General features: G+C 51.4%; 1 protein-coding gene across 3 annotated transcripts; it reads right to left on the bottom strand.

Annotated features, from left to right (window-relative positions):
• Positions 1-8,039: 8,039 nt before the first annotated feature.
• LOC116268824 (tumor necrosis factor receptor superfamily member 3) lies at positions 8,040-14,935 on the bottom strand. Of its 3 annotated transcripts, none has more exons than XM_031650217.1 (10): positions 14,276-14,935; positions 14,046-14,142; positions 13,584-13,709; positions 13,354-13,506; positions 12,548-12,644; positions 12,271-12,368; positions 10,979-11,086; positions 10,659-10,684; positions 9,276-9,504; positions 8,040-8,949 (listed from the first exon to the last, which is right to left on the bottom strand). In XM_031650217.1, exons 1-10 carry the CDS (start codon positions 14,369-14,371, stop codon positions 8,672-8,674), a joined length of 1,308 nt encoding a protein of 435 aa, XP_031506077.1. In that variant the 5' UTR covers positions 14,372-14,935; the 3' UTR covers positions 8,040-8,671. The 3 variants fall into 3 exon arrangements, with proteins under 3 accessions (XP_031506077.1, XP_031506078.1, XP_031506079.1); XM_031650218.1 differs by having other exon boundaries at positions 14,279-14,935; XM_031650219.1 differs by lacking the exon at positions 10,979-11,086.
• Between the last annotated feature and the right edge of the window lie 188 nt (positions 14,936-15,123).

Below are 15,123 nucleotides of genomic sequence, written 5' to 3'. Positions count from 1 at the left end.
TGGTGAAACCCCATCTCTACTAAAAACACAAAAATTAGTTGGGCGTGGTAGCACGCACCTGTAATCCCAGCTACTCAGGAGGCTGAGGCAGAAGAATCACTGGAACCCGGGAGGCAGAAGTTGCAGTGAGCCGAGGTCATGCCACTGCACTCCAGCCTGGTGACAGAGCGAGACCCTGTCTCAAAGTAAAAACAAACAAACAAACAAACAAACCCAACACTCTAATTGATTTGTAAATTCAATACAATCTCAAAACACATCCTCAAAGGAGCCTTTCTTTTGGAGGGAGAGTGAGCTAAATAAGCTGATCCTAAAATTCATGTGGAAAAAGAAGAAAATATAGTTAGAAAGATTTTTAAAAAGAGAGAGTAAAAAGAGGTACTGGCCCTAAGAGATAATAAAATATAAAGCTAAAACCATTGAAAGACTGTAATGTTGGCAAATTGAAAAGACGGATCAATGAGAGAGAATTGAAAGTCCAGAAGTAAATTCAAACTTGCACAAAAATTTGTTTTATCGTAACAGTAGTTTTAAATTAGTGAAGAAAGAACTATTGTTCAATGGACGACTGGCGATAAGAAGATAACATTTGGAAACTAATAGAAATATAGGAGGCCAGGTGTGATGACTCACACCTGTAATCTCAGCACTTTGAAGACCAAGGCAGAAGGATCGCTTGAGCTCAGGAGTTCGAGACCAGCCTGGGCAATGTGGTGAAACCTCATCTCTACAAAAAATTTAAAAATTAACCTGGCGGCCGGGCGCGGTGGCTCAAGCCTGTAATCCCAGCACTTTGGGAGGCCGAGACGGGCGGATCACGAGGTCAGGAGATCGAGACCATCCTGGCTAACACGGTGAAACCCCGTCTCTACTAAAAAAATACAAAAAACTAGCCGGGCGAGGTGGCGGGCACCTGTAGTCCCAGCTACTCGGGAGGCTGAGGCAGGAGAATGGCGTGAACCCGGGAGGTGGAGCTTGCAGTGAGCCGAGATCCGGCCACTGCACCCCAGCCTGGGTGACAGAGCGAGACTCCGTCTCAAAAAAAAAAAAAAAAAAAAAAAATTAACCTGGCGTGGTGGTGTGTGGCTGTAATCCCAGCTACTGGAGAGAGGCTGAGGTGGGAGACTCGCTCGAGCCTGGGAGGTGGAAGCTGCAGAGAGCTGTGATTGTGCCACTACACTCCAGCCTGGGTGACAGAGCGAGACCCTGTCTAAAAAAAAGAAAAGAAAAGAAAAATAGAAAGAGATATGAACAGCAATAGAAAATAAATTACAAATCGCTCTTTAACGTATGAAATGTTCACTCATATGAAATGAAATGTTCATTCACAGTGAAATGAAAAACTTCACTCACAATAGGAAATCCAAATAAAAATGACACTGAGATAACTTTTTAAAAAATCTTTCAGTTTGGCAAAGATCAAAATGTTTGATAACACATCAAAGTTGGTGTTTATGTAAGGAAATGGACACTTAAAAATTTCCGATGTTCGGCCAGGCGCGGTGGCTCACACCTATAATCCCAGCACTTTGGGAGGCTGAGACGGGCGGGTCACGGGGTCAGGAGATCGAGGCCATCCTGGCTAACACGGTGAAACCCCGTCTCTACCAAAAATACAAAAACTTTGCCGGGCGTGGTGGCGGGCGCCTGTAGTCCCAGCTACTCCGGAGGCTGAGGCAGAAGAATGGTGTGAACCCGGGAGGCGGAGCTTGCAGTGAGCCCAGATCGCACCACTGCCCTCCAGCCTGGGCGACAGAGCGAGACTCTGTGTAAAAAAAAAAAAAATTCCGATGTTCCATCTCTATGGAGGACAGATTAGCAACATTTATCAAAACAAAATGTATGTACCTTCTAACCAGGACATTTTATTTCCAGCAATTGTTTTTTGTAGTAGTACTTCCACATGTGCAAAATGACATAGGTTATTACTGTAGTGTTGTCTGTAATAGTAAAGGTTGGAAATGAATTTAAAATCCTCAAAAGGGATCCAGTTAAATGGTATAGCCATGTAATAGAATACCACATAGATAGAAAAATGAATGAGAAAGTTTTTTTGGTACTAATATGGAGTTATGGCCAAGCTATTTTAATAAATGAAAAAGGCAAGGGGAAGAACTTACAGAACATCGTGTACAGTAGTCTACCCCACTCCAAGGGGGATACGTTCCAAGACCCCCAGTGGATGCCTGAAACTGTGGATAGCACTGAACCTGATTGCTGTCAGTCAAAACACGTTTCTGCTCATGTCTTCCACCCACAAATTTGATGCCTTTTCCATCTTTTTTTTTTTTTTTTCTGAGACGGAGTCTCGCTCTGTCGCCCAGGCTGGAGTGCAGTGGCGCAATCTCGGCTCACTGCAAGCTCCACCTCCCGGATTCACGCCATTCTCCTGCCTCAGCCTCCCGAGTAGCTGGGACTACAGGCGCCCGCCACCGCACCCGGCTAATATTTTTAGTAGAGACGGGGTTTCACCGCGTTGAACAGGATGGTCTCGATCTCCTGACCTCGTGATCCTCCCACCTCGGCCTCCCAAAGTGCTGGGATTACAGGCGTGAGCCACAGCGCCCGGCCGCCTTTTCCATCTTAACTAAGCACTTATCATGCACCATGACTTTTGTAGTTTAAGGTGTGACAGCAAAACTAGTATGAATTTCTTTTATCTGCTTCGTAATTTCATGAATAGAAGGTTCATTGTTATTGTAGATCTTAGCAAAGTCATCAAAGAAAGCATATTATGGCTTCTCTTTGTCATATCTAAATTACCAGTATCACCACTCTTGCGCTTTGGGGCCATTATGAAGTAAAATAAGAGTGACTTGAACACAAGCATGCAATACCCCAACAGTTGGTCTGATCACTGGGAAGGCTTGTAAGTGACTAAGGGGTAGGGAGCGTCTGCAGGGAGGAGATGCTGGACAAAGGGAGAATTCATGTCTTGAAGGACAGGAGTAGTGTTACCAACCACGGGGTCTTGGGGGTTGTTAATGCAATAGTTGCTAACATGAGGCCAAAGGAGTTCTCCCAGACAAGGCTTTATTAGAGCTTATGCAGGGCATAAGGGAGGCGGCACGAGAGAGAATTCTCTGGCTGGCTCCTGGAAGAGACTCAAGAGAGTAATCCTGAAGGAGCTGAAGTGGGAAGGGAGTGAGTTTGAGCAGGTAGAGATGAGGAAACTTTGGCACCTGTTCAGTTTGATAACACAGTTCTTTATGCATCATGTGTCTCATTAGCATGTTAAGTCCCCACCCCTGGGTGTGATTTTTGGAATTATAATGAAGATAAGGCAAAGAAGCGCTCATTCTTCTGGTCCTGTGGTGTACATACAGGAGATAGGGTTAACTCCTTTGAGTAGGATTTAAGGTGGGAGCTGCTTATTTTAATTTCTTCAAGGTTCTACAACTAGTGGGTATGGCACCTGGAGTAAGATTTATGGTGGGACATTGCTCATGTTAGTCTCTCTAAGGGTCTGCGATGAGTGGGCATAGTGCCTTGAGCAAGATTCACGGTGCAAGGTCTGGACAGTTTGGTTGGGGTCCTCGCTGGCCACATCCCCACCAGCTTTCAATAGAGGTTCTCGGCGGGGCACGAGTGGGGCCAAGTCCCATCCCTAATCTGACTCAGTAGGACAGCTTGAGGTTTCATCATGCTGTTCAGAACAGTGCACAATTTAAAACAGATGAGTTGTTTCTTTCCGGAATTTTCCATTTAATATTTTTGGACCACAGTTGACAGCAGATAACTGAAACCATGGGAAGCAAAACCACAGATAAGGGGGGACTACTGTAGTACCATTTGTAGAAATAAAAAACCAAAGGAATATATTCATATATATTTGTTTGAATATGCATAAATTACCTCTGAAAAGCATCAGAAACAGTAACATTGGTTGCTTCCAGGGCAGGGACCTTGGTGGTTGGGGGATAGGAGTGAAAGAGAGACATTTCACTATTTACTCTTTGATACTTTTTGAATTTTGACCCATGTGAATAAATCACCCATCCGAAAGAGAGGAAATAAATACAATTAAAACTAAAAAGGAAAAGGAAAACTGGACGCTATGATTGACACAAATGGGAACTTTTTTCCCTCTGGTAAAAAGAAGCCCAGAAGTAGGTGCTGTGCTTACTTACTGATGATTTGGGTCTCAGTGATGCCTTGGGAGCCAGGTTCTTTCCTTTCTTCCAGGTCCTCAGAGGACTGACTTTTTATTCCCGTGGCTGTTTCCTCATGATGGTAAGATGGCTACCACAGCTCAGGAATGATGCTGTCACACACATCCCCCAAACAAAAAATAAGGGCCAAGGTAAGCCAAAAACTTTCTCCTAATGGTGATTTATCTCCTGGAAAGGAAGACTTCCCTGTGCATGTCATTGTACAATTGCAAAGAAGAAACAGTTTATCGGCTCCTGGGATTGGGGGAAGGGCCTCTTCTCCTGATGTCACAGAATCTCTGCCCTAGTACAGAAATGTGGTTCTGTCCTTAGGAAATGTGCAGAAGTCTGTTGGGCAGGCAGCAGAAGGAGTCCACCACAGCTGTCTGTGTGAACCGCTTTATCCTTTGAAAAGGGAAGTTCTGGCCGGGTGCGGTGGCTCACGCCTGTAATCCCAGCACTTTGGGAGGCCGAGGCGGGCAGATCACAAGGTCAGGAGATCCAGACTATCCTGCCCAACATGGTGAAACCCCGTCTCTACTAAAAACTACAAAAAACTAGGCCGGGCGAGGTGGCGGGCGCCTGTAGTCCCAGCTACTCCGGGAGGCTGAGGCAGGAGAATGGCGTGAACCTGGAGAGGCGAGAGCTTGCAGTGAGCTGAGATCACGGCCACTGCACTGCAGCCTGGGCGACAGAGCCAGACTCCATCTCAAAAAAAAAAACAAAAACAAAAACAAAAAATTAGCTGGGCGTGGTGGTGGGTACCTGTAGTCCCAGCTACTTGGGAGGCTGAGGCAGGAGAATGGTGTGAACCCCGGAGGCGGAGCTTGCAGTGAGCAGAGTTTGCAGTGTCCAGCCTGGGCGACAGAGCGAGACTCCATCTCAAAAAAAAAAAAAGAAAGAAAGAAAGAAAGAAAAGGGAAGCTCTTACTGACCCTTGGTGGGCTAACCCTGCCGGTACTCACAGTGCTTCCTGCCGGAAAAGACTAGAGTGAGTCTCCTGTGAAGTCTCAGACTGGTAGGGAAGCTGAACGCCCACCTCTCATCCACTATGTCCACTGGAGAAACCGAGCATCCAGGGACTCCTCTGCGTGTGGCACTGTGCAGGCTTGGGGAGGAGTGGCGTGGTCAGAGAGCAGCCATCCCCTTACTGTCTTCATGGTTTTCCTCGGCTCTGTCATCCCAGGGGACACAAAGCTTCACTCCAAGTTCTGGGGTATTCAGGGTGGTAAAGTTGCCACGGGATTGTTGCTAGTTGAAATTCTGTTGGGGAGGAGAGAAGCCGGAGAACTCCTACTTTGACATTGTGTTGATACCACTCTCAAAAAGGGAAATTCTGAATTACCCCATCCTCCGCCATCTCCCTGTGCTACTGCTCCTTCCCCAGTTTCATCCACCTTTCTTCTGGGCTACAGCCTTGTCCCCCTCACGGGTGTCCCACCCCCATGTTGATGTGGATTGGACTTGGTGTCAACTGTCTCCTCCCTGTGGCAGAGGATTAGGGTTCTCACAACCAACAGTTATTCCATTGTCAACTGCCATTGCATCCTGTTGCATCTTTTGAAGACCACCATCAAGAAGTTGTCTTTGTTGGTTTTCTGCCAACTTTTCCTTCTAGACAGAAGCTCCCCTCCACGTGGCCTGTGCTCTGTGGCTGTGTCCTGGAGCCTGTACTGACCTAACACTGGCAAAATAGACACGGGCAATGCTTTGCGTGGAAGCATGTCCCCCTCCAAAATCCATGTGCTGAAGCCAACTCCCAGGATCTCAGAATGGGACCTTATTTGGAAACAGGGGCTTTGAAGATGTGATTAAGTTAAAATGAGGTCATCAGGGTGGGCCTAATCCACTAAGAGAAGATTAGGACACACTCATGCACAAAAAAAGACCATGTGAAGACACAGGTGTCAGGAAGGCCACTATTAGCAGGCCAAGGAGAAAGGCCTCAGAGGACACCAACCTTGCCAACACCTTGACCTCTGACTTCCAGCCTCCAGAGCTGTGAGAAGATAAATCTCTGCAGCTTCAGCTATCCAGTCTGCAGTACTTTGTTATGGTGGCTCTAGAAAATTAATTTAGGCAGGCCGGCTGCAGTGGCTCATGCCTGCAATCTCAGCTCTTTGGGAGGCTGAGGTAGGAGGATCATTTGATCTCAGGAGTTTGAGACCAGCCTGGGCAACATAGCAAGACCCCATTTCTTAAAAAAGAAATTAAAAAAAAAAAAGAGCCAGATGTGGTGGCATGCATCTATAGCTCTAGCTATGTGGGAGGCTGAGGTAGGAGGATCATTTGAGTCTAGAAGTTGAGGCTACATGAGCCATGATTGTGCCACTGCACTCCAGCCAGGGTGACACAGTCAGACCCTGTCTCTAAAAACATATCAGCAGGTATAATCATAAATCTGAATGGTGTCACAAAGGGCTGTGCTTTAGTACCATTTCTTTCAAAATATTTTCCTCCTTTTATTTTGTTGAAAAAAATGTGTAAAATTTGTTTTTTTAAATCTAAACACATTAGAACAATTATTAAGAATTCATGCAGTCTGGCCCCAGCATATTGCAGGGGCAGGAGATTTAATTTTATTTAAAGATACAGCTCACCATTATTTACTTTTCAAAAAAGGAAGTTGGATGTGATACTTTCACAGTCAACCTGAAATGACCCATCCACTCAGTTGGATCAGACGCCTTCTGAGGTGTGTGTTTGGCAGCCGCTCCATCCTGATGAGCCCCAGTGACAGAGTTCTTCATATCAGAGCCACGACAGTGGCCTTTTATGGAAGGAGCAGCCAACTGGCAGCAGCTCCCTAACAATCCTGCAAGCTAAGATCCTCTCTAGAGAGCACAGGAGATAATTCAGGGACGGGGAGGGGCAAACACTTACTAATAAGAGGACTTGAGAAGATTTAAAGTCCTTTTGGGGGGAAAAAATAAAAGAAGACAAAAAGAAACCAAAGAAGTAAAAATCACAAATACTCTTTCTGAACCAAAAGGAGGCCAGCCTAAATTTCTGTTCACCAACAGAATGTGAACTTGGCCTCTCTCATTTTACGTCTAAAGTGCACACCTCAGGTCAGGCACGGTGGCTCTCACGCCTGTAATCACTGCATGTTGAGAGGCCAAGGCAGGAGGATTGCTTGAGCCCAGGAGTTCGAGACCAGCCTGGGCAACAAAGGGAGACCTGATCTCTACTAAAAATACAAAAAATTAGCCGGGCGTCATGGCACACACCTACAGCCCTAGCTACTTGGGAGGCTGAGGCAGGCAGATCCCTTGAGACAGGAGTTCAAGGTTGCCATGAGCCATGATAGTGCCACTGCACTACAGCCTGGGTGACAGAATGAGACACTGTCTAAAAAAAGAAAAAATACACACATTTCCCTTCAATCAACCTTGGAGAAGTTTGCGTGTGGCTAGATGTTTGAGAGTTGACTGAGACTTAACACCTGCGGAACATGCAAGAGATCTGATTATTTGAGAAAGCCAGACCATTCTACCTGTTCAAAGAAATTCTGGAAGGGCGTGATTTTTCCCCCCCTCAAGAGGCCTCTAAAAGCCAGACAAACTGGGTGCAAATCCCAGCTTTGTCATTTGCAGCTGAAATGGGAAAGTTACTGCTCTGTGCCTCAGTGTCCTCATCTGTTAAATGGGAATCATGTCTACCTCATGGAGTTATTGTGAGGATTAAATAAGTTAGCATTGTAAGACATTGAGAACACTGCCAGGCACGTTGTCAGCCATCGCTGACTCGACTGTTATTTCCTGGACTATACCCACCAGTTCCTCATTGAAATACCTTTATGGGATTATATTTTAGTGTCTTGACCTTTGTCTTTGGGACTGTCTCCATGGAATAGTGTTTCTGTATAAATCCCAAGAAAATAAATTATCTAGGTCCCATTCTTTTTATTTGCATGTGGTTACAATATAAATACACTCGCCATTTTCCTCCCCTTCCAAAACTCTTCCCCACACCTAGGAATCCTACCCAACCCCCTAGTTGTTAATGACTCCCTTTCCTCTCCTCTAGGAGGGGAGGGAAGGAGCGTCCTCCCTATAATTTCATCCTCATGCAGGGTCTACCTCAGTCCATGTGAAGTGTGGAACCCCAAAGGGCCTCTGAAGCTTGGGGATGAGCACCATGAATCCTTTAGAGGGCCCGGTGACGTCCTTGGAGGTGACCATGTGGCGGCTCCCTCGGTGCCGTGCTCCGGTGCGGCGTGCCATAGTGGGCAGCAGTTGGTATCATGTGCCCTGTCCGTGCCCGAGGCTGAGCAGCCCCAGTGGGTGGGCGGGTCTGCCAGGAGGCCTCAGGTTTGCTCAGGCAGTAGGGAGAGTCCTGTGGAGGGCATCGTACCCAGCCAGTGCCCACCTGCTCTCGGAGGTGTCTGAGCTTTCGTCCCTTAGGGCTGTGCCTCCCCGGGCCCTACTCAGGCCCCCTGTGAATCCCACATGGGCAGGGTGGCCTCAAGGGAGAAGGTGCCCTTGTGCCTCCAATCTTCTGCCTTTTCTCAGACGCCATCAGTCATAGGTGATAAATTGGCTCCTTGGGCCCCTGTTAGAGGGCGTGGCACCACAGTGCTCTGTCTCCGCCAGGTGCCAAGCCTTGCCATCTTCCTGGTGGGGAGTAGAGAGCCCGGGAGGGCCAGGGTCCCCCTCTTCGGGAATGGGGTATGGCGGGTCGGGGGTAGCTGGGAGATCTCCAGGACCTGGTGGTCCCCCCAGTACTGGTCCATTGTAGATGTAGATGTTGCCAGTGATAGTCATAGACCCGCCAGTGACATGAATGCCATTGGTACCTGTAGGAAAGGAGGCAGAGTGTTGAGGAAGGAAGGCCCCCAGTTCAGGCCCGCTGCTTCTTGAACTCCTACCTTCTTCTCGCCTTTCCCCCGGCCCTGCCCCTCTCCTGCTTGCTGCTGGTTTCTTGAGCTCTGTGTTCATTTCTGTTTCTGGGCTTTCCAGTCTCTTCCTTTTTCTCTAGTTGTGACACTGACTGGCAGCAGAGTCTCTGTCTGCCTCTGTTTTGGTCTTTTTATTGCATCTGGCCCACAGTCTCTCTCTGCCAGTCATCCCTCTCTCCCCATCCTTCCCCATCCTTCCTCTCTTCTCCCTGCCCCAGGCTCACCGTGGGCCACCTGGTTCTGCTCCCCAGGTTCCAACTGCGGCTCCCTGGTCAGGTCCAGAGGACTCTGCTGCTGCGGCACCCCTTCCTCCGAAACTAGGGCTGTGGGAAGCCCAGTGGATACTGGGGAAACATCTCCAGAGATGGGTAGCAATGGCTCTACCAGGTCAGGGTACTGTGGATTGGCCTTTGGAGGGTCCCAGCCTGCAGCTACAGGATTAGGTCCCTCTCCCTGCAGGGAAGAGATGGAGACCCAAACAATGACAAGGGCCCCAGACCCTTTTTTCTCCCTCCCTCCCTCCCTCCCTCCTTTTTCTCTCTTTTTCTCTTTCTCTCTTTCTTTCTTTATTGAGACAGGGTCGGGCTCTGTCACCCAGACTGCACTGCAGTGGTGCAGTCATAGGTCACTGCAGGCCCAAGAACTCTTGGACTCAAGTGATCCTCTAGCCTCAGCCTCCTGAGTAGCTGGGACTGCCTGGCTAACTGTTTTCTTTTGTTTTGTTTTGTTTTGTTTTTGAGACAGAGTCTCACTCTGTCACCCAGGCTAGAGTGCAGTGGCATAATCTCAGCTCAACTGCAACCTCCGCCTCCCGGGTTCAAGCAATTCTCCTGCCTCAGCCTCCCGAGTAGCTGGGATTACAGGTGCCTGCCACCAAGCCCGGCTAATTTTTGTATTTTTAGTAGAGATAGGGTTTCACCATGTTGGCCAGGCTGGTCTCAAACTCCTGACCTCAAGTGATCCACCCGCCTTGGCCTCCTGAAGTGCTGGGATTACAGGCATGAGCCACCGTGCCTGGCCCTGCCTGGCTAACTTGAAACAACATTTTGGGTAGAGATGGGGTCTGGCTGTGTTGCCCAGGCTGGCTCATCTTTCTTTAGTTCTCGTACGTACCCCACTCCATGCTTTGGCATCTCACCACCTGCCTCTGCTCCTCCCCATGCCCCTGCCTCAGGGTCTTCGCACTGGATGCTCCCTCTTCCTGGAGCACTTTCCCCCCAGATAACCCCATGGCTGGCTCCTCGCTTCTTCAGCTCTCCGCTCAAATACCAGGTTCTCAGAGAGGCCTTCACTGTCCCCTCTGTCTAAAATACCCCCCTCCTTTGCCACTGTCACTCTTTGAGCCCTTACCTGCTTTATTTAGCAATTATACCACCTGATATGTGGTTTAACTTTATTCTGGCTCCACGGGCATGTGGACTCCAGGAGAGGAGGTACCCCCAGTGCCTAGGACAGTGCCTGGCACATGGCATGTTCAGTCAATCATCAGTTGAATGAATGAATGAATGAGTGTGGAGTCAGCCTGCATACTCTTTTCCTGTCTGCTCCCGCTTTGTACTCTCATCACCTCTTCCCCTCCTTGCTGCCTTCTCAGCCCCCGCCATTACCTGTGGACGCCTCTTGAGCAGCGATCCTGCAATGGAGAACGAAATGGGTGTAGGCTCCCGGGCAGGCCTCAGACCTAGCCTTTCAGCCTCCACACCCCACCACAGTGTGTAGCAACTTGACCACCCGGGGGCCAGAGGAACAAGCCACTGTCACTCTCATCTCCAGCCTCAGAATAAGCAGCTGGATGAAGATAAGGATATCTATGTAGGGGGTAGGCTTTGGGAGTCTTGAGGGTGTGGAGGGTTGCACCGGGGAAGTTGAATATTCCTCCCTCCGCCTCCCACCACCAACCCATCCACTGCAGCTGACCCCTTCCTACCCAGTTTCCTGCAAAGAGAAGGGTGGCTCTTCCAGATGCAGGCAAAGATGGTGGCAAGGAGCAGAAAGAAGGCCAGTAGCAGCAGGATGGCCAGCATCAGCATGGTTTCTGCCAGGACAGCAAACAGGAGGGGTGATCACAGCCCCAAAAAGGACAGAGGGGAGGAGAAGGAAGAGCTTTCCAGATCCCTGGGCAACCCAGACAGAGAAAAGGGAGCAGCTTTTTTTTCTTCTAGCCACACTGCAGCTCCTAAAGGCAGAATGAGAGAAACTTCCCTTGGGTTACAGAGAAGGGGAACTAAGTTGGACTTGAGGACCTCTTGGCAGCCAGGAGAGACTGTATCATGGATGGGCATGTTTGGGGGTGGTGCTGGTGCCCTCCTGCTCAGAGATCAGGATTGGGCAGGCTTGTGCGTGCAGGATGAGAGCTTGGGCAGCTGATTTTCAAGGTCTGGAAGTGGGATTGGGAGACAGTCGGGAAGGGTGGGGCTTGGAGTTGTGGCCTCAGCCATTGTACAGAAGGGCCGCTGTAGAGGAGCTAGGGTTGCCCTGCTATACCTGTGAGGGTGTTTACGGGTATGAGAGAGTGGGGAACCTTGCTTTGGAACTGCCTGTGGTCACCTGGGAGAGCAGGGCTTGCAAGTTCTCCACCCCCTTGCTCAGGGCAGATTCTAGGAGGGGAAGAGAAAGAGGCTGGAGTTCAGCTTCTCCAGCTTTGATCTGTAGCAGTGGGTAATTTCTCCTTCTCTGGGTACCAGAGCTGCCAGCAATAGCATGGAGTCTCCAGTGCCCTTCAAGTACGCCTGGGGAAGGGTGGGAGGACTGGCGCATTTCTCTGCTGGGCATTTTTCCCCTTCTCATTCATGTAAATCTGTAGCCTAAGGGAATATGGAATGGGAGGCCTGGGGAGAAACTGGACTGGGAGTCTGGGCTTTGGTTTCCTGCCCAGCTGTGTGACTTTTAAGTCGCTTCACTTCTTTGAGCATCCGTTTTTCATATATAAGATGAGAAGGTTAGCTTACATACTCTACAATTCCAGCTCTAAAATGCCAAGGGATGTGTTCCTTTACATAGTATTACAGTATATATAATTTTAAAAGTAAGAGTGTGTGTGTGTGTGTGTGTGTGTGTGTAAACTAGCCTAGGGATACTCTACTTTTTTCTGTAAGGAACTTTTCTTCTTGCTCCAATTCTGGGAAGGAAGGATTAATCTTTTCCCCATTTTTTTTAGATGTGGAGCATTAAGGCATTTTCCAAGGCACCCCTCTGTTTCCCTCAGCCCTGGACCCTCACCTGACATCTCTGGGGGCAGCGACTCTGATGGATTTCTGCAGGTTGTGTCCGACTGGGCAGTGCCTGGAGCTGCCTCCACCAGACCTTGGTCCTCACACCTGCAGAGGAAAAAAGAGATGATGAGCTTTTCACGCCCTGGCCCACCAGTGTCCCAGTGGGCATGCGGGGCGGCTGAAAGTGGTGAGTCAAGTCCACAGTGTCAAGGATGGGGGCTGGGGGTTGTTCGCAGCTGAGGCTTCTCAGAGGGTGGAAGGAGCACGGGTGGGGCCGCACTCACCTGGTGTGGGGCTGGCAGTGGGCGCTGGGGGAGGAAGTATTCTGGAAGTGTCCTGCCTTGCAGGGGACGCAGTGGTTGTTACCCTTCCCAACTTCATCTGCCAAGAGAAAGGCAGGCCAGCCAGGGTGAATTGGCAAAAGGGAGGAGCCCTTTGCCGGGCTGTGAGTTTCCTTTAAGCCTCAGGATGGCCTCCTCCTTGCCCATCCACCCCATTCCGTAGCTCTCGCCTCACCTTTCCCAAGCTCTGCTTTGCTGCCTACCTTTTTTTTTTTTTTTTTTTTAGAAGGAGTCTCACTCTGTTGTCCAGGCTGGACTGCAGTGGCGCGATCTCGGCTCACTGCAAGCTCCACCTCCCGGGTTCATGCCATTCTCCTGCCTCCGCCTCCCGAGTAGCTGAGACTACAGGCACCCACCACCACGCCCGGCTAATTTTTTGTATTTTTAGTAGAGACGGGGTTTCACCTTGTTAGTCTGGATGGTCTCGGTCTCCTGACCTCATGATCCACCTGCCTCAGTCTCCCAAAGTGCTGGGATTACAGGCGTGGGCCACCGCACCTGGCCTACAGCTTACCATTTTGCCCCAGCTTCTCAGTACTGAGAAGAAACCCCTGGTGTGCCCCCTGCACCTGTCCCAGTTTCATGTCCCTCCAGAACCCTTCTGGGAGCCTCTGCATGGAATGAGAAGAGGAATTTTAAGCCAAGGACCTGGGGGGTCGCTGTGGACACAGTACCATATTCCCTTCTCCCACTTGCCATCCCTGGCACCCAGCCTCCTTTTCACATCCAGCCCCTCAGGGACCTCTGACCTTTGAGCTCGGCTTCAGTGCCAGGCGGGCAGTCAGAAAGTAGTTCGCAGTGTGTACACTCGAGGGCCCAGGCAGCACAGAACATTCCCGGCTGGCAGCGGCACTGGGTCTTCCGTTTGCTTGTGCAGGGGGCAATCTCCTCGAGGCCCATCACTGGTGGGGAGACGGGAGGGCTTGGGGGGGGCCGAGCTCCAGGGGATCCAGCCCCCCGCAGGCACATCCCCACTCACCTGGGTCACAGGGGCGGCACAGCTGGCAGATGGTCAGGTAGTTCCAGTGCTCGTTGTAGGAATTTTCGGCACATGTGGCACAAACTGTGTCTCGGCTGCGGCTACATTTAGCTGAGACATAGGTGCCTAGAACGTGAGTGTGGTAGTAGAGCTTCAGGAGACAGGGTCTACCCTCACCTCTGCTGCCTGTGGTGTGACCCTGGCCTTTCCCTCGGTCTCTCTGGCCCCCCATCATCCTGCCCGTGGCCCTCTGGCTCCCTCTCAGTGAGGTAAGGAAAGAGGAGGCCCAGTGGGGAGGGCCAGTCCTATCTCCTCCACCTGATGTCTAGGGTTTCCCATGCTCCTCTCCAGCAGCCAGTTTTCCTGGGGGACAGTGCCCACCCTCCCTCTGAGGCCTCAAGGGGGCTGGAGACCCTGTGACCCACTTCCGAGGCCCAGGTTCGTCCTGCTATTGCCTCTCACCTGGCGGGCAGCGGGAGCAGCAGATGCGGTGCCTGGGCTCATAGTATTCCTTTTCCTGGTCCCTGCAGGTCTGGTTCTCCGATCCGTATGGAGGCACCTTCAGAGGGAGATGGAGAAGAGGAGAGAAGAATTAGTCAGGCGTCAGCTTGGGAGGGCAGAGGGAATGCAGCGAAGCCTGCCCAGATCCCTCTTCCCCACCCTCGCCCACTCCTACCAGGCCCCTTCCTCACCACCTGGGGCTGGGATGCTGCCAGGAGCCCGAAGAGACCCAGCATCAGAGGCCCCCAGGCCAGGCCGGGGGCAGAGGTGGCCCAAGGCAGGCGCATGGCGGCCACTCGGCCAGGCGGCCAGCAGCGTGGGGGCCTGGGAGGAAGGCAGGAGGCCCGACGCCCTGGGCAGCGGTGGCGGCAGCTGCCTGAGCCCAGAGCCTGGGACGGGACTCAGGGCCGATGTGCCCCCCAGGGCCGGGAGCGGCCAGGCCGGGCCTCCAGGGCTCCCACGGCGGAGCTCAGGAAGTGGGAGTGGAGCGAGCTGGCCGCGGGGCGGGGACAGGGAGCGCTGGGAGCCAGGCCGGCCTGTCGCAATCGCAGCCAAGGGAAGAGGAACAGGCTTGTCTGCCTCGATGCGGGGCGGGAGGGGCGGCCGGGAAAGCACGTGAGGGCCGCGGGGCCGGAACCGGCCTCCTCCCTTCTTCGGAAGCCCGACCAGGAGAGCGGACTGCGGACAGCCCGGGCCCAGCCGAGGGAAGGCCGGCAGGCCCGGGGTCAGCCCTTGGACAAGCCTCGCAGGGGGAGCAGAGGGAGTTTCAGAGAGCGCAGGGGACAGATGGATGCGGGATCTGGAAAGCGAGGGGCCCAGGACGGGCGATCATGGAGAGGGCAGGGCGCAGGGACTGCAAGGCCGCAGAAGCAGCTCTGAGACCAAAGAGAACCGGCTGGCAGACGCCCGGGTTCCTCCCCTGTTGTCCTGCCCTGCTTTGGGACTTTGTCAGACAAATTACAAGGGACTAGCAAGTCAGCCAGCCCCCCACGCTACCAACCCAGCCCAATCCACACAGGAGTGGGCACAGGTCACCCAG

The sequence above is a fragment of the Papio anubis genome, chromosome 9 (genome assembly GCF_008728515.1).
Source record: "Papio anubis isolate 15944 chromosome 9, Panubis1.0, whole genome shotgun sequence".
Classification (NCBI taxonomy): Eukaryota; Metazoa; Chordata; class Mammalia; order Primates; family Cercopithecidae; genus Papio; species Papio anubis.
The sequence above is the reverse complement of the archived record's forward strand: the minus strand, read 5'-3'. Positions and strand labels throughout refer to the sequence as shown.